Source organism: Schistocerca gregaria, chromosome 1, assembly GCF_023897955.1.
Source record: "Schistocerca gregaria isolate iqSchGreg1 chromosome 1, iqSchGreg1.2, whole genome shotgun sequence".
NCBI lineage: Eukaryota > Metazoa > Arthropoda > Insecta > Orthoptera > Acrididae > Schistocerca > Schistocerca gregaria.
In genome coordinates this window covers 580,165,845-580,182,866 of record NC_064920.1, presented here as the reverse complement: position 1 = coordinate 580,182,866, position 17,022 = coordinate 580,165,845, and the positions used below count along the sequence as shown (strand labels likewise).

Genomic DNA, 17,022 nt, shown 5'->3' with positions numbered 1-17,022 from the left:
TGTTGTGTTAAAACACTAAAATGTATGTACGTGACATTTGTACTCCAGGTGCTATTCACTTGAGCCACATGCGTATATTGTTACTAGTGAGTGAGCGCAAGGTTATTATGGGCATATATGTCGCAAGTAGTTAAAGGGTTAAAGACAGTCATGTTTTTCCAGAAGATGGTATAGAAGATGATGGTGAGGATAAAGTGGGCTACAATAAGGAAGATATATTGAAGAGTTTGTGTGGAGAATGTTTGATTTGAAAATATATATTTTTTTATTTTATGAAGAAGTGAATAAGAATACATTTCAGTGCATAATTGACTACTTTTCTTCGCAATCGCTGGATGGCATTGAGCAATGGAACCCAAATCCATTTCAAGGAATGATTTGAGTTGGTATATTTCATTAGTCACCACGTATCCATGTTGTCACTTCTCAACTACATAATCACAGAGCCTTTATTCAAGGTCCATAAGCTTCAATTTTTGGCCACAAAATGTCCGGCAATTACCGTTTGATTCTTGAAACTGCAATTTGTTTTTTTCAGTTGCGAATACAACCTACACTCACATCATACTTTCTTCTTACTGCACAGTTTCCAATGTTCTCTGCTGTGTACGAGCGATGACAAGAACTTGTAGCTATAATTAACAAGTTAACACATGATTAATATTTCACTTCTAATATGCTATTGACGCATCCAAGAATGAGGCCGCAACAATGCTATAGTAGAAAAGAATCTATTGTTACAGGAGGGACAGTACCAATCTTTCTTCAATTACTTCATGCACCCCAGTTTTTCGTACTTAAATTTGGGGAAAAACATGGGCAGATTATTTACATATATACAGTATTATACTAAAAAATTTATAATATTGTCAATAGTTTAAAATATGGTACAAGAAGAAAAGTTTTTTAGCAAAAGTACAGCTGCATCTTAGAACAAAAGTGTTCAGAAAAATAGTAAATTTTAAACGCCATAAGCATGGGCCAAATTTTTATGAACATTAGCAAAATTTAGAGAATTCTCTGATATTTCTACAAATACAGTAAATCATAGATAATTTAATCACTTTCTTATTGTTGCAAACGCCTGCAAAACTGAGGAAGAACAGCAGCAAAAATTAATAACACAGTGATCAAATGTTAGTTTTTTCATGCCAGAGTTCATCAAAAAACAAATGTGGCCTTATAATTGCACGTTTTATTCAAAATTTTTATCTATCAATACATAGGAACTACATTTTGTATGAAACCTGTATCTCTTGATCTCAGAATTTAAAAAGGTGTCTAAATGACAGGTATATAAAAAGTAGGAGGAAATAAAAATAATGTGGAAAGATTATATTGTGTACCACAATTTGCCCAAGAAGTGTTATCAAAATGTGTGAATTCTTGGTGCCATTATGATACTAATTCGATGTATCTGTTATTGACTTTTACGTAACGTCATATACTTTTCAAAGTAAAACAAATCTACAGCTCTGCATACCTGTCTCTGATCAACTCTTGTTGTCCCATCTAATCTTAAATATATGTGCCCGTGATAATTAAGAAATGCTTCAAGGACGTCCAACATCTTTGTCATCTGGGTGAAAATTAGGACTCGGTGATGTTCTGTTTTCAAATGCCTAAGAAGCTTATCAAGAACCTGCAGTTTGCCTGTAAATAAAAACATTTGACACACATTAAGTTTGGTATTTATAAAGTGCGTTATAAGCAAAGCTAAAAATATATTATGCTGAATCAGAGCAAGCTGTCTTCTTCTAACTGTTCTTATTGCACCCCTGTTAATAATTAATTTTTTTCTTTACTTACTTTTAAATTTACGTACATGTTCCAAGTAATATGAATGTGGTAGCTGTGGATTTGTTAAACAAGGCACTATTTTCAATTTGCTGGTTCCAACGATGCACCCACTTTTACTGAAATCTTGTTTATAAAAGGTAAGAATTTTTGAATTTTTTTACTACAATACGACTTTCCAGTAACTTATTTCAATTTCTGTGAAACTTTTAACTTCCAAGACTATTAACATTAAAGTTCATGACCAGCTACATGTTCCATGGCAGATTTTACCTCTGTGCTTGTTGGATTCAGTCCTTTGGCATTATACTTTTCTAGGCTTGAATTTTATGCAAAAGCTGACATACTTCAATAATTCATTAAGCCATTAATTGAGTTTGTGGCATAATTTGCCATAATTCTCTCCTCTGGGAGGAAAAAGGAATACAGGCAGATCACTCAGACCCCTAAATCAGAGGGATGCACATTGGGTCTCGCTCCTGCCTGAGGAAGGAATAATAGTTCCATAAGCTAGGGTAATATCATCACTTTTACTCTTATATGAATCTGTAGGTAGCATTAAACATTTTGTCTGTAAATAACAGCCAGCAGTTTGGTTTCATATTTATTTACTTTCTGTTTCCTTTTATACTAATAACAAACATTGTTGGACGTGAAATGCTGGAATGGGCGCGAGCACATACAAAGACTGGGGAAAAAAGTACACAAATAAGAAAAATAAAGTGAAGGGGACATTGGAAGAAAAAGAAGGCTAAGGATTTTCTCGTTCAGGAAGGTTCAAGAAAGTTCACTCTCATTCTTGTGCCCATGTACTGGTCATTGGCACTATTATATGTTTTTAGTTATAATCAAACAATGGAACACCCAGGATGGTATGTAACAATATTGTGAAAAGGAAAGTTGCTACTCATCATATAGCGCAGATGCTGAGTCGCAGACAGGCACAACAAAAAGACTGTCACAAATATAGATTTTGGCCTTCATCAAAATTACACACACACACACACACACACACACACACACACACACACCCGCAGACTCAGGCAAGGATCACAGAAGCCAGAGACTATGGTCATATGTGTCGCAGGTTTGCACGCATGCAGGTGTGGATTATTGGGTTTGTGTGTGTGCATGTGTGTGTTTTGTGTTTGCCGAAAGCTCATTTTCTGAAAGTCTTTTTGTTGTGCCTATCTGCGACTCAACATCTCCCCTATATGGTGAGTAGCAACTTTTCTTTTCATAACATTTTTACTTATGATTTAATTTCCAGACATGCAGTGGCAAAAGACATCCAATTATAGTTAAGTACAGTATAATGCCGCTTTGACATTCCCACAATAAATGTTTACCTCCTGTTTATAGCAATTTTTAACATTCCCATTAAATTTCCTAAGACCACAATGTTAATTTACACCCAATCTTGCATTAACATGTTTATAGTTTTTCTGCGATTTACACTTCAGGGAAAAAAAATGTTTGCGGGGAAAAGAGCTGTGTGATTGATGTAAAATGATGCTGGTCATCAAGCAGTGTTTACAAATGTTGACAAAGGGCACACTACTCAGCAGATCTGAACTAGTAAATGGGTAGAGTGCAAACAATTCATACTTTATGTACAGCCGCTGCCAAGTACTACCCAGCGTAGTGGCTTTATACAGCTCTATGCATTCTAATATAAAATGCTCGCTCTCCTTGCTGTGCACTCATTTCAAATTTCTCGCAGTCGGCGAAGTTGACAAGAACATTAAACTGAGAACACAAACATGTCCAAAGATTACCGCAGGCCAGAGACTGTCAAGGATATTGCACATTACTGCCCACACATGGCACAATATTTCTGGGCAGTGAAATATTTCAATAGTTTTTATGTTCTCAGTATTACTGTGCAATCTCTCTATCTCACATCCACATGCTCAATACTACTGCACTCATGAAATATTGCGCTCCTCCTAATACCTTTGTGTTCTTCGAACCATATTTAGTGTGTTTGTTCATGGGTAGTGCTAGCTGACAACTTTGCTCACTTTGTGTTGCTCAAATATTTTTTGTTAAAACAAAGCACCAATTATGAATTTCTTTGTTGCTTAGTAAGACCTACTTTGATAATTTATTCTTGTTGTCAAGACCAAATATTTTTTGTGATGTTTCACAAACAAACTGTGAGAGTGATAGTTTGTGTGTGTGGTTTTCTTTATAACTGAGGAGTCACGGTACCTGATAAATTCGGAAAGGTGATTACAGTTCAAGAAATGTAGAAAACTGATATGCAAACACCATACAAAATACTTACGTAAATATTTGCACTCAACAACAAGAATAAATTCTCATAATGTGTCTTGCTAATAACGAAAAAATACATAACTGGTGTAGTGTTTTATTATTTATGTAATGAATGACAGTTACGTCAGTAGTTTTCACTAGATAATAAACAAGCCCTAACAAGTATTTTGATGCCTATAATCTACATATGTCACACAAAGTGTGAAAATGTAAGAGGGGGGGGGGGGGGGTCTTATATGTAACTTTTACTGCTTAAAACATTATTTTCCAGGTTTTCTGCCAGGTATCAGCATCGTTCATGCACAATATTTCGAGAACATAAGTCATGATTGGCACCGGATACTACCTGAAACTGCTTGTCAAATGTAACGGGTCTAGTATTTGTACCTAATGCCGTAGTCACATCCTGGCATTCAGTCTGCAGTCCGCTCCCACTAGCAGCATCCTTTGGTATTCCCCTTTGGTCTGGTGCACCTGTCCATGTGCTTGGCATTCTTTTTCAGTTTGTTTCAGTTCCAAGTATTCCATGTGGACTTCTGCTAAACATGTTGTTCCACTTTCCCACTTCAGTCCGGTGTGCCAATAGAGCCTTAGTGGGTCAAAGCAATGGAACTAGCCACGCTATAGCTTACGTGGGGTACACTGTGGTAAAATAGCATATTGGACGAACCAGTTGAGCTGCGTACAATTGAAGTAACACTTGATTTGTATGACTGTGTGGCACGTGGTACTGGGAAATCACTTTGGGTGAATGTGGAGGAATCAAATCTACCTGTGGGTATGTTATGTTCTGTAGAGCCTCCAGAAAAACTGGATCCAGCGCAAGTGGTTTTTTTTTTTTTAAAAAAAAAGTCTTGTGTGTGCACAAAAAAGATGTTATGGGAAAGTGGTATCTGAGAATACAGATAATTTTGGTGTTTACAAGGTGAAATTAAGGAAGGACGTGTTGATAACGGGTTTAGATATTACAGATGAGGATGAATGAAACAAGAAAAGTGTGAACCACAAGCAGTAAATATGGAGTGAGGACAGACCTGAGGCTACTACAAGCTGTAAGAGAGTCCCCAGCGCCCACGGAAACGTGACTTTTTTGGAAATCTCAAATTACTACAGAAAATTTGGCAAAGGGCTTGCTGACATAGTACAACCACTCATGCAGTTGCTAAGGGAAAGAGCAAAATTCATATGGACAGAAGAGTGTCAAGCTGCATTTGAAGAATTAAAGGAAGTTTTGACATCCAGCCCAGTTCTGGTACTTCCAGACTTTCAGGAGTTTACCTTTAATGTGATGCATCTAATCATGCTTTGGGATTTGTTTTAACTGAGAGATTAACGGTGAAGGGCACCCTGTAGCTTAATGCAACTGAGAACTATCCATTGATAGAGAAAGAGACGTTGAGCCTCATTTACAGTGTCACGTATTTTAGATGTTGTCTTAATGGGAACAAATTTTGAGTAGTGAATGACCACACTGCTTTGAAGTAGTTACTGGTACTAAAGGACCCATCTAGTAGGCTGGCAAGATGGGCCCTGAGAATTAGCAAATTCAACTACGAAACAGTACACAGATAAGGGATGAAGCATGGGGATGCAGATGCATTAAGCAGAAGGTAGCAGTGGTTAAAATTCTGACGGACTGTCTTGAAGAGTGGAAGGCATTACAGAGTGCCGAAAGTGACTGTAAACAGTACAGGACACAATTGCTATTTGTTATGCAACAAAATGATAAATGATGTGAAATTCGTATGGACTGAGGAGTGTCAGGATGTATTTGACGAACTGACGAGAGTTTTAACATCCAGCCTGGTTCTGGCATTTCGAGACTTTCCGAAGAAATTTATCCTGTTGTGAGACACTTGTAATAAGGCTTTGGGATGTGCTTTAAGCTGGGAGATTAACAATGAAGAGCATCCTGTAACAGACATGTTGAGACAACTGAATGCACCAGAGAAGAACTATTCAACGGCAGATCAGGAGATGTTAGGACTCAGTTATGGTGTCACGTATTTTAGATGTAACATTTAAAGGAATAAATTTCGAGTAATGACTGACCACACTGTTTTGAAGTGGTTATTGAGACTGAAGGATGCATCCGCAGGCTGGCAAGATGGACAAAGGGAGTTCAGCTACAAAATAGTACACAAGCCAGGGAAGAAGCACAGGAATACTGATGGATTAAGCAAGGAGGCAGCAGTGTTGAAAGTTCTGGGTCATGTTCTTGCAAAGCGGTAGGAAGTGCAGAGGGCCGACAGTGACTGTAAGCAGTACTGGATGCAATCACAGTTTAGCACATGTCACAGACAGTTGTGCAAGGAAACAAGGCTAGGGCCACAGGTAGTACTACCAGTGAAGTTTAAGAAAGGCTTCTTGCCTGGTCATGGAGGGTGCGCAGCAGGAAACCAGAGCATAGCTGAGAGATATTGGCGGATGTGGATAACTACGCAAGGAATTGTGTAAAGTTTGCACAGTGAGCTGACTTGAATCGTAAGGGACTACTGCTGCAGAGGCTATCAGGAACCTCAAAACCATTTGAAATGCTTGTGATTGACGTATTCAGTCATACTTCAGCAGTAAATTGATTCATATTAACAATAGCAGATCACTTTTCTTGGTATGTGGAGATGCTTGCTATGCTGAATTAGCACGCAGCCAGTCACACAAGTAATGGTTAGCATTTCTGTTCTCGTACATCCATTATGTATATTCCCGTATAGGTCACGTGTTGTACTTGAAAGTCGCTCGCTTGGTGTCGGCAGATAAATACGATATTGCCAAATGGTATGGCGACTACTCGTGATAAGCAGAAAATCTGAGTCTGAGTCGCGGTCCAGCACAAATTTTCATTGTTGTGATTCCATTCTACAGCTGGTGGTTGTCCTTATTTGCAACTGCGAATTCATTTAATGTATTTCATAATGGCTGTAGTCATCGCAGTGTCTGCTCCTTTGGACATGCATGCGTGTTCAAAGGAACTTTGCATTGTAATCAGAATAACAGGCATTGCAATATCAAATTTCGTTGAACTTACTGAAGGAGCTGTGTCTATTACTGGTTGGTTTGTTGGTTGATTTGGGGGAGGGGACCAAACAGCAAGGTCATCAGATTAGAGAAGAATGGGAAACGAAGTCAGTCAGGCCCTTTCAAAGGAACCATCCCGACATTTGTCTGAAGCGATTTAGAAAAATCATGGAAAACCTAAATCAGGATGGCCGGACACATCTTTGAACCGTTGTCCTCCTGAATGTGAGTCCAGTGTGCTAACCACTGTGCCACCTCACTCAATGTGTTTATTACTGCATGTGATGAAGTCAGAACTAGTCCTCTTCATAAACAGGCCAATGGTAGAAAGGAACTGGTAAATAGAACAATTGGGAAAATGTTAAGTTACGCTGTGAACACATTTCATAGTGACTGGGATGCTCATATAAGAGGTGTCGTGTCAGCATATTATTCAAAAAGAGAGCACGAATACTAGACCATCCCCATTTGAGGCGGTGTATGGTCGGAAAATGATGCCACCTTCCAAAGAGGTAAAGAAAGTAAAGCTGGTAAGTTGACTGCAAATGTGCACATGGAAATGAGCACAGAAGCCGAATACAAAGACCTTAGAGAAGGAGGAGGAATCAGTAAGATATATGGTAACTTTACTGCAGTATAAAGTAGGAAATGGGTGATGTCATCCAGTTCGCAAGCTGAAAGAGGAGATGATGAAGTTCATCACAATGTATTAAAGATGCTAGCAGGTGGTGGAGACTACTTCGTCAGTCAGTGTGAAGCTTTAGTTGCCGACATGGACAACAATAGTGTACATGTTGAGCATCCACGACATTTTTGAGGTTGCCCACAGTCAATTTCAGGAGTTTCAAGGATGGAGTCAGTGAAGAACATGAGGAGAAGGAATCAGAGGAAGAGACAGAAAGATGTGGTTGAGCCTGTGTCAAAAGTACCGTATGCACAGGATTGTAGTTTGTTGTTTGTGAATGGGCTTGCTAGTAGCAACTGCCTTTTGAGGAGGGAGGGAGGATGATATTTGTCCCTGCCCTCTGGTTGTGATACATCAGGGGTGAGAATGGAAAAAATAGAAGTCATAGCAACATTGCATTGTGTCAGGGTTACAGAAAGCATGGAGTGCACTGCCAATATGGAATCCAGCATACAAAACCTACCCTTCCGCTACTGCATAGGATCAGTAAAACTGAAAACCGACTGAGCACAATTGTTTATTCTAATTCGATTCCCAGTAACAGGACGACAAGCACAGTTTACATGTGTTACACCATTCATGTATGTCCAGTGAAGTGGGGAGTTCTTGGAAAATTCCTGTGGGGTATTATTAATTTCGGAAGACGGCAGCAAACACGCAGTAATGATGGAGGAGGAGTTACAACGTTGTAAAAAGGAGGTCACAGTGTATCCAACCAGGTTAATACAAACCAGCAAGAGCAGATGCAGTACATTTCTTCTGAGCTAGACGGAGGGGGGGAGGTTCTAGATTGTCCAACGGCTTTGCAGACTCCAGACTGCATTGCCAGCAAACAGGTTTTCACTGGATTTACTCCACTTCTGGGGTCACATTTCTGACTCAAAGTATGTAACCTGAGCTAATCCATTCCCTGTATCAATTCACTGTCATACAGGAAGGGCGCATTTGAGCCGAACAGTTATTGTAGCATGTACCATAGTTCCGAAGGACAACATAGTTCAGAAGGACAACATAGTTCAGAAGGACAACATAGTTCAGAAGGACAACATAGTTCAGAAGGACAACATAGTTCAGACGGACAACATAGTTCAGAAGGACAACATAGTTCAGAAGGACAACATAGTTCAGAAGGACAACATTGGCTCTAACTCTGCTGTATGTAGCTTTTATTCTTCTGAGCTTATGAGGTTGAAAGCAACAGGGTGGTGCACGAAATGTGTTACCAATTGTTGCTTTCACAATTTACGATGCACATTAGATATCTCGCTGGGATCTCTACAGCAGTACCAGCAGACCTTGGAAAAACAAATGAGTTACGAAATGACGTGTAATTCACGATACTGCCGCTAGGAGACTAGTAGGCAGCAATGGCTGACAATGGGAGACTGACGACACAGCAACAATCGGCAATTGTGTTACTTTTACATGAAACGGAAAGCCTTGTTGTGACTCAGAGGCGTTTTCAACAACAGTTTAACAACCAATGGGTCCCTTGCAAGAAGACGCATCCACAAGTTGTACGATAAATTTGTACAGGAGGGAACAGTAATGGAAGCGAAGCGACCTCAGCCTAAGCCTGTTTGTTCGCTGGAGAATATTGAAGCAGTAAGAGTTGCTGTACAGAGAATCCACGGGAAATCATGTAGAAAGGCAGCAGTACAACGCTCTGTTCAACGCATTCTTAAAAGTGACCTCCATATGTACCCATACAAGATGACCTGTGCACAGAAGCTCACTGAAAAATACAAGCAGCAGAAACTACTGTTTGCTCAGTGGGCAGAGGATAGGGACGAAACTCTCAACAACGTTTGGTTAACAAACAAAATGTACGCTTTTGGGCCACTGAAAACCCACCAGTTCTTCATGAACGACAACATTATGCTCCGAGGATTACAACGTGCACAGCAATTTCCAGTCACGGACTTATTGGACCCTTTTTCTTTGAAGAAACTGTGAACAGCGACTGTTATTTAAGCTTGCTTCACAATAGCTTCACTCCACAGCTTCCTGCTACTGCCTTGCCCTTCAACACGCAGTGGTTCATGCAAGATGGAGCAAGGCCACAAACTGCAAACACTGTGTGGGAGTTTTTACACGAGCATTTCGACAAGTGGATCATTTCACTCAGGTTTCCAAGTCGCTTCAATGACGGAAAAAATTGGCCCCCCAATAGTCCAGACCTCAATCCATGTGACTTTTTCCTTTGGGGGTACCTAATGGAAAAAAAAATTCCCGAAATGTCCACGTGATTTAATGGAGCTCAGAAGACTTATTCTTCAAGCTTGCAGTGAAATTACGGAAGACATGTGACGTTGGGTAATCACTAACTTCAGTGTTCGTTTGAAGGAAGTTATGAAACGAAATGGTGGACATATTGAGCATGTGCTGAGATAGAACAAATCTCCATGGATGGTTCTTCATTGTAGTATATGTTCCTTTCAGATTGTATTGACAATAAAGTTTATATTAAAAAACAAAATGGTAACACATTTCGTGTGCCACCCTGTAATTGTCAGCATAGACCTCCAATAGCTCAGAATCCCTACAGCATATGAGAGAGAGAGAGAGAGAGAAAGAGAGAGAGAGAGAGAGAGAGAGAGAGAGAGACTGTAGTTTGGGTGCAGAGAGGACGTACGTTTGGGAAAAGGAAGCAATGGGGCAAGCTGTGAAGATTAAATTGCCAGAACGCAAACCAAGTATGTTAAATAGACTAGTAAGTAAGTAGCACTACAAGTAAGACTGGATGTAGTATCAAGGACGTGTGGGCAAGTCACTAGTTGTTTTGGTTATAAATTTTCTCTGTATTTTGTACCAACATGTAGAGAGATATGAAACTGATATTGAGTTTGACCCAAGGGACCAAGTCTTGTTCATAGAGGGAGTTAGTGTAACATATGTTGGTATATTAGTGTGACCATGAGTGATGAACAGCAGCAGCACTGATGGCAGGCGAGAGCAGGATGTCGTCACTGTAATAACTCAACAAGGTTTTCATAGACTGTAATAACTCAACAAGGTTTTCATAGCCCCGAGTCACATTCCACATTTCCCACTACTCCTAACAAACACACATTTGCTGTTATGCTTCTTGAGAAACCTAACGATTTTGGGAGAAACAGATCCTGCATAGGGCAGGTATATCACAGTCTACGCCTCATCTTGCTCTTCTTCTGGATCATGTGATGCACTGGCTGGTTGAAGGGCCTTCCAAATCCGATTGACCATGTGTCCATTCTTGCAGAAAACTGATCGTAAATGCTCTATTTCTGCTGCTAAACTATCTTTGTCTGACAAGGTGGGTGTCCTGTGAACCAATGTCAGCAGAACTCCATTCTTATGTGCAGGGTGGTGACAGTACCACGCTTGCAGGTATAAATCAGTACGTTTAGGTACACACAGTGACCGAACAACCCGTCAGCTCTCCTTTTGACAAGTACATCCAGAAATGGCAACTGGCCATCCTTTTCCAGTTTCAAGATGAACTTAATATTTGGGTGGCATGTATTTAGATGTTTCAGAAACTCACTGAATCTCTCCCTATCATGAAGCCAGATCAAGAAGGTTATCATCCACATACATAGAACTGAACTGGACTGATAACAGAATGCTGCCGTGCAGACAGGTGCACTGCTCCGAAGACAAAACAATAGTGCTCAGCCTGGCATACCAGACCGAAGAGGGACCACCTAAGAACATTTCTAGCAGAAGAGAATCACAGATGGAACACCCAGAACTGCAGTGGACCCAAAATGAAACACTAGCGAGTGGACAGGCACACCAGATTGAAGAAGTAATGCCTAAGGATGCTTCTAGAGGGAATGGACTGTAGACAAAATGCCTGGAGTCGACCATGGAGGGGGAAGGCCATAGCTATAAATACTGGACCCATTCCACTCGACAATGAGTGTAAGGTAGCATACGGTGAAGATAGCAAGTAAAACTGTCAAAATATCATGCACGAACAATGCACATATGCAGCAGAATTCCCATTCATGATGCTTTATGTGGCAGAATACCTGACACATCAGGATGTCAACAGACAGCTGGGAAGGACTGAAGAATTACATCACATATAAGTTGTTTTTATTTCTCTAAATCCCCTAAATCGAATTTTGATGACATTGTACACAACTGCAAAAGGGAAACTGCTTTTAGATATGTGTTGGAAGGACCTGCTGAGGGGAAAAGCAGCAGAGGAGGACCAAGACTAGAGTATGCACAACAGATTATAGAGGATATTGAGATGAGAAGACTAGCACAATACAGGAATAAACAGTAGACAGCTTAAGGCATCAAACCAGTCAAAATAGGGGGTGGGGGGTGTTAAGTATGTAGCTCACAGAGTTCTGCATACATTTTTTCCCCACTAATTCCTAATTATGAGGAGGGACCATTTGGGGAAGGGCAACAACTTATCTACAGAAGACAGATACGTGACGCCACATATCAGTTCTCTATAGGTAGGGAGTTGCCTTTCCCTTATTTTATGTTAATTACAGGTTAACATTAATATCACACGTTGATTATTATTAGTGTAGAGGACTACATCACAAAATAAATTTTGCTAGTTCTGAGTCTTATACAAGTTTGTGTCCATGGCTGGATAAATTAATCATACATACAGTTTTTTTTTCATGATTTTGCTATACTGTACCTAGCACCTGTAGTATGACTGCCACACCAAATTAGGTGATTGCACCACATATTCGCTCCCCAATGAAGATTTGTAAAGACTTTGTAAATTTAGAGTAATAGGGAGGTTACAGACTTGAAGCACATATTCTGCTACTCTTATGAAGTAATGCTCAGGAATTTAACTTATTTCATGTAGTAACACACAATTATTAATTTTTAAAAAAATCTGTAGTTCTGAGGCAAGGAAATACAACTAGCAGTAAGCTAAGTGGTGAAGATTGATAAAATTACTGCCTGCGGCTAGCTTCAAATTATTTAATGAAAGTATTTTAATGTGCTGAAAATAACATTTGCAGTTGCTGAGAAATTGTGCATTAACTTCATCTTAAGACCCACATAATGGGAGGGTATTACATTAAATCAATGAGGATATTACCCGTGCAGCTAAGTAATATAGGAAAAAGACAGCTGATACTTCATTATTACTCACCGCAATCATACTGAATAAGCCTGGGATCAGGAAACTGGGTTGCCATTGCACTCACTACAGGATACAACAATGCACAACGAGGTGACAACTCCCGTTGAAGTTCAGCTGTAAATCTTCTGTCTTCCCACAATCGTGAAGGTGGGGGGTGAGAGACATGAAATTTTGGCTGAGGTGCTGCCACTGCTGGCACAAACAACAGGAACCTGGGAAAAAAAAGAAAAAAAAAGTAATTAAATACATTTCCAGGATAAGACAAGCACTAACATAAATCCTTTTGTCTTATTTTTAGAACTGACATCCCAGGAGTGAGTTTATATCAACGCTTTGCAATACAGAAGTACTAAGGATTTCTATTTATTTTTAATTTTTTTGTTCAGTCCAGAGAGAAATACATAACATGTTAGGTATTATCTGCTAGCATAAAAATGTTACGGGAAAGTTTAACAGATCTGTGGCAGATGTTCAAAGACATACTGAGAGTCACAGAGGCATGTAATGTAACCTGGAATGCCAAGTGGGAGGAGGGGGAATAGATGTGAAGGGAAGCAGAAGTCCTGCAAGATGGAAACAAATTATACGGAAAATAATTTATTTGTTGGTGAGGTAACTACATAAGAACTGACATGAGGTAATATAGAATGTAACTACTATCTTAGTTTAGAATGGCTCAATGGAAATATTGGGAAGAGATTTAAATTAATAAAAAGGGTCACTTGGCAACAAATCTCTTGTTAGTAATAACAATCGAAGAACATTACAAATTTTAAAACGAAATGAACAGGGTGGGCAAGCTCTCTCGTAAGCAACAATAATTTAATACTTAGCCATAATACAGGCATAACTGGCAACAGCAATTTTCAGTTTGGAAAAGGACCAAAGAAACTTAGCGGACATAACAAAGAGTTCTAGCAACATATCAAACAGAATTATGCCACAAAATACAGGGAATACACTGAACAGACATGATCTTCAAAAAGAGTAACTCAATAACAAATTAAGATAAATATCTGTCGTGAGCAGCTAGTTTAGTAGTCCACATGTAATGGAAATATCTTAGACCTCGTAGTTACAACGAGGCCGGACTTCATCAACGGCACCAGTACAGGACACAGGAATTAGAGATCAGGATGTCATCAGATCTACTGAGGTTATTAAATTTAATAAATTGGTCAAGCAGGCTAGGAGTGTTTCTGCTACAAAGAACAGATAAGCAGCTGTTAACTTCTAACTTGGACAATGAACTGCAATCATTTAGGTCTGGCATGATGGACAAGAGGAATTATGGGTAAACTTTATACAGATTGTAAATAATGCTCTGGACAAGTATGTGCCTAGTAAGTGCACTGACAACGGAAAAGACCCGCTGCGGTTTAGCAAAGAAATTTAAAAATGCTGAGAAAGCAAAGGCTGTTGCAGCCTCGGTTCAAAAAAGAATTGGCAAGTGAACAGGCAAAGGTTAGTAGAGATTTGTGCATGAGTGAAAAGATCTGCACGCGACACACAGAACAACTACCATCTTCACACCTTAGCGAAAGATCTAGCAGAAAACAAAAGAAATTTTGGGTCCTACATAAAACTGCTAAGTGAGTCTAACAGTTCCATCCAGTCACTCATCGACCAGTCTGGTGTGACAGCCAAAGATACACAACAAAAGCAAAATGAAATTCCATGTTTAAATAATAATGCACGCAGGAGAATAACACAAATGTACCATCATTTGACCATAGCACTGAGTCATGTGTGACACAGTAATAGCATCCCTGGCATAGAGAACCAACTGAAAGTGTTGGGGGGGGAATCAGTAACCATGCCTGGACAAAATCTCAACTCAGTTTTACAAAGAGTACTCTGTGACATTCGCCCCTTGCTTGCATTTATTGGTCATCTCTCACCCAGTGCAAAGTCCCAACTGACAGGGAAAAAGTGTAGGTGACTCCAGTATATAAGATGGATAAAGGAACAGACCTACAAAATTACAGACCAGTATCCTTAACATCAGTTTGCTGCAGAATTCTGGAATATATCCCAAGTTCGAATGTAATAAATTTACTAGAGACTGAAAAGCTTATGTCCACGAATCAGCACTGTTTTATAAAGCACTGCTTACATGCAATACAGCTTGCCCTTTTCCCACACGATATACTATGAACTATGGATGAAGGGCAATTGGCAGTTTCTATACACCTAGATTTCTGAAAAGCATTTGAGACAGTACCAGATTGTTAATACAGGTATGAGCATACTGAATAGGTTCCCCGATATGTGAGTGGCTCGAGGACTTCTTAAATTATAGAACCTCGATGGTGGGTGTTCATCGGAGACAAGGGTTTTCACCAGGAGTGGCTGGGATAGTGCGATAGGACCGCTATTCTGTATACATAAATGATCTGGCAGACTGGATGACCAATAATTTGCTACTGTTTGCTGATGATGCTGAGGTGTAAATGAAGGTGTTAAAGATGAGTGACTACAGAATGGTACAATATGACATAGACATAATTTCTAGTTGTTTTGATAAATGGCAGTTGGCTCTAAACATAGAAAATATAAGTTAATGTGGACGAGTACAAAAAAATAAACCAAAATAAACACATAATGTTTGGATACAGCAGTAGAAGTGTCCTCATTGACACAGTCACGCCATTTAGATATCGTGGGATAGCATTGCTAAGCAATATGAAACATCATGAGCAAGTGAGGATTATGGTAGAGAAGTGGTCAACTTCAGTTTATTGCAAGAATTTTCAGAAAGTGTGGTTCATCTGTAAAGGAGACCACATATAGGACTCTAGTGCGACCTATTCTCTAGTACTGCTTGACTGTTTGAGATTTCCACCATGTCAGATTAAAGAATGAAATCAGAGCAATTCAGAAGTTGCCTGCTACATTTGTTACTGGTATGTTTGAACAACATGCAAGTGTTATGGAGGGAATCCATGGTGGGAAAGTGATGTTCTCTTCGAAGAACACTACAGAGAATTAGAGAACTAGAATTTGAAGCTGACTGCAGAACAATCCTACTGCCACCAATATATTTTTCACTTAAGGACCACAAAGATAAGATATGAGAAATCAGTGCTCATATGGGGGCATATAGTGTGTCATTTTCCCTCACACTGCCTGGGAATGGAACAGAAAAGGAATCAACTAATAAGTGTTTCAGGGTGCTGTCTGTCATACACCACACAGTGGCTTGTGTATATAGATGCAGATGCTGATCAATAAAAGAGGTTTATATTTTGAATAAATCTGATGATCTGGAAATATATTTGTAATAGAAGATTCCACACAAGCGGACATAGCTGTGCAGCAGACTACATTATCCACACACATCCTTCAGACATGTAACTATCTGGCCAGAACCTCCACTTAGCCCAGTCTACATTCACCAATGAAACTCCATCATTACATGATTATCACTTGGTTTTTAATGAGTCAGATAAAAAAAAAACTATTTTGAAAATTTACTTACACATACAGATGACTTTCTTTTCATGAAGGCATCTATAGATAACAACATTTAACAGACACATTATGAAGTGGTTAAGTTTGGTTGCAGAGTACTGAAATTCATAAAGACAATTTGAAAAGAATGGAATATAATGTAACTGGATGGCAGTACCATACAGGGGCCCTTTCTGACAATAAATAATGTTTGCACATAAGGTCAAATAGGAATTTTGAAAAACTTGGTAATTCATTCACTTTGTTTGCTACAACAAAAGTTTTCCTAGTATAATAATCTGTGAAAATTGACAAACTGAGACTCCTGCTATCTATATCTACACTCCGCAAATAACTCCACCCTGATGTTAAGTCTGATCTCGTCTTCCTGATACATGTGGGAGTGATGCATAACAAATAACAGCATATTCCTAGATTCCCCATTTAATACAGGTTTTTGAAACTTTGTAAGGAGAATTTCATGGTATAGTTGGTGTCTAATCTGCAAGTGTCTGTCAATGTAGGTTTCTCAGCATTTCTGCGACACTCTCCTATGGGTCAAATGAACTTGTGAGCACTCACACTGCCTTTCTTTGAAGACATTCAATAACCACTATGAGTCTCACACATTTGAATAACAATCTAAGTTATACAAGCAATCTCTATTCTAGAC

At 39.3% G+C, this 17,022-nt stretch overlaps 1 protein-coding gene across 4 annotated transcripts in view; it reads right to left on the bottom strand.

The window, feature by feature from the left end:
- Positions 1-17,022, bottom strand: part of LOC126356979 (helicase domino-like) — a 379,868-nt gene that overhangs the window by 219,937 nt on the left and 142,909 nt on the right. For all 4 annotated transcript variants that reach the window (XM_050007413.1, XM_050007415.1, XM_050007414.1 and 1 more), the window contains 2 exons: positions 12,906-13,108; positions 1,484-1,653 (listed from right to left, as the gene is read on the bottom strand). In XM_050007413.1, coding sequence (XP_049863370.1) covers positions 1,484-1,653; positions 12,906-13,108 — 373 coding nt within the window. The remainder of the gene's footprint in view (positions 1-1,483; positions 1,654-12,905; positions 13,109-17,022) is intronic.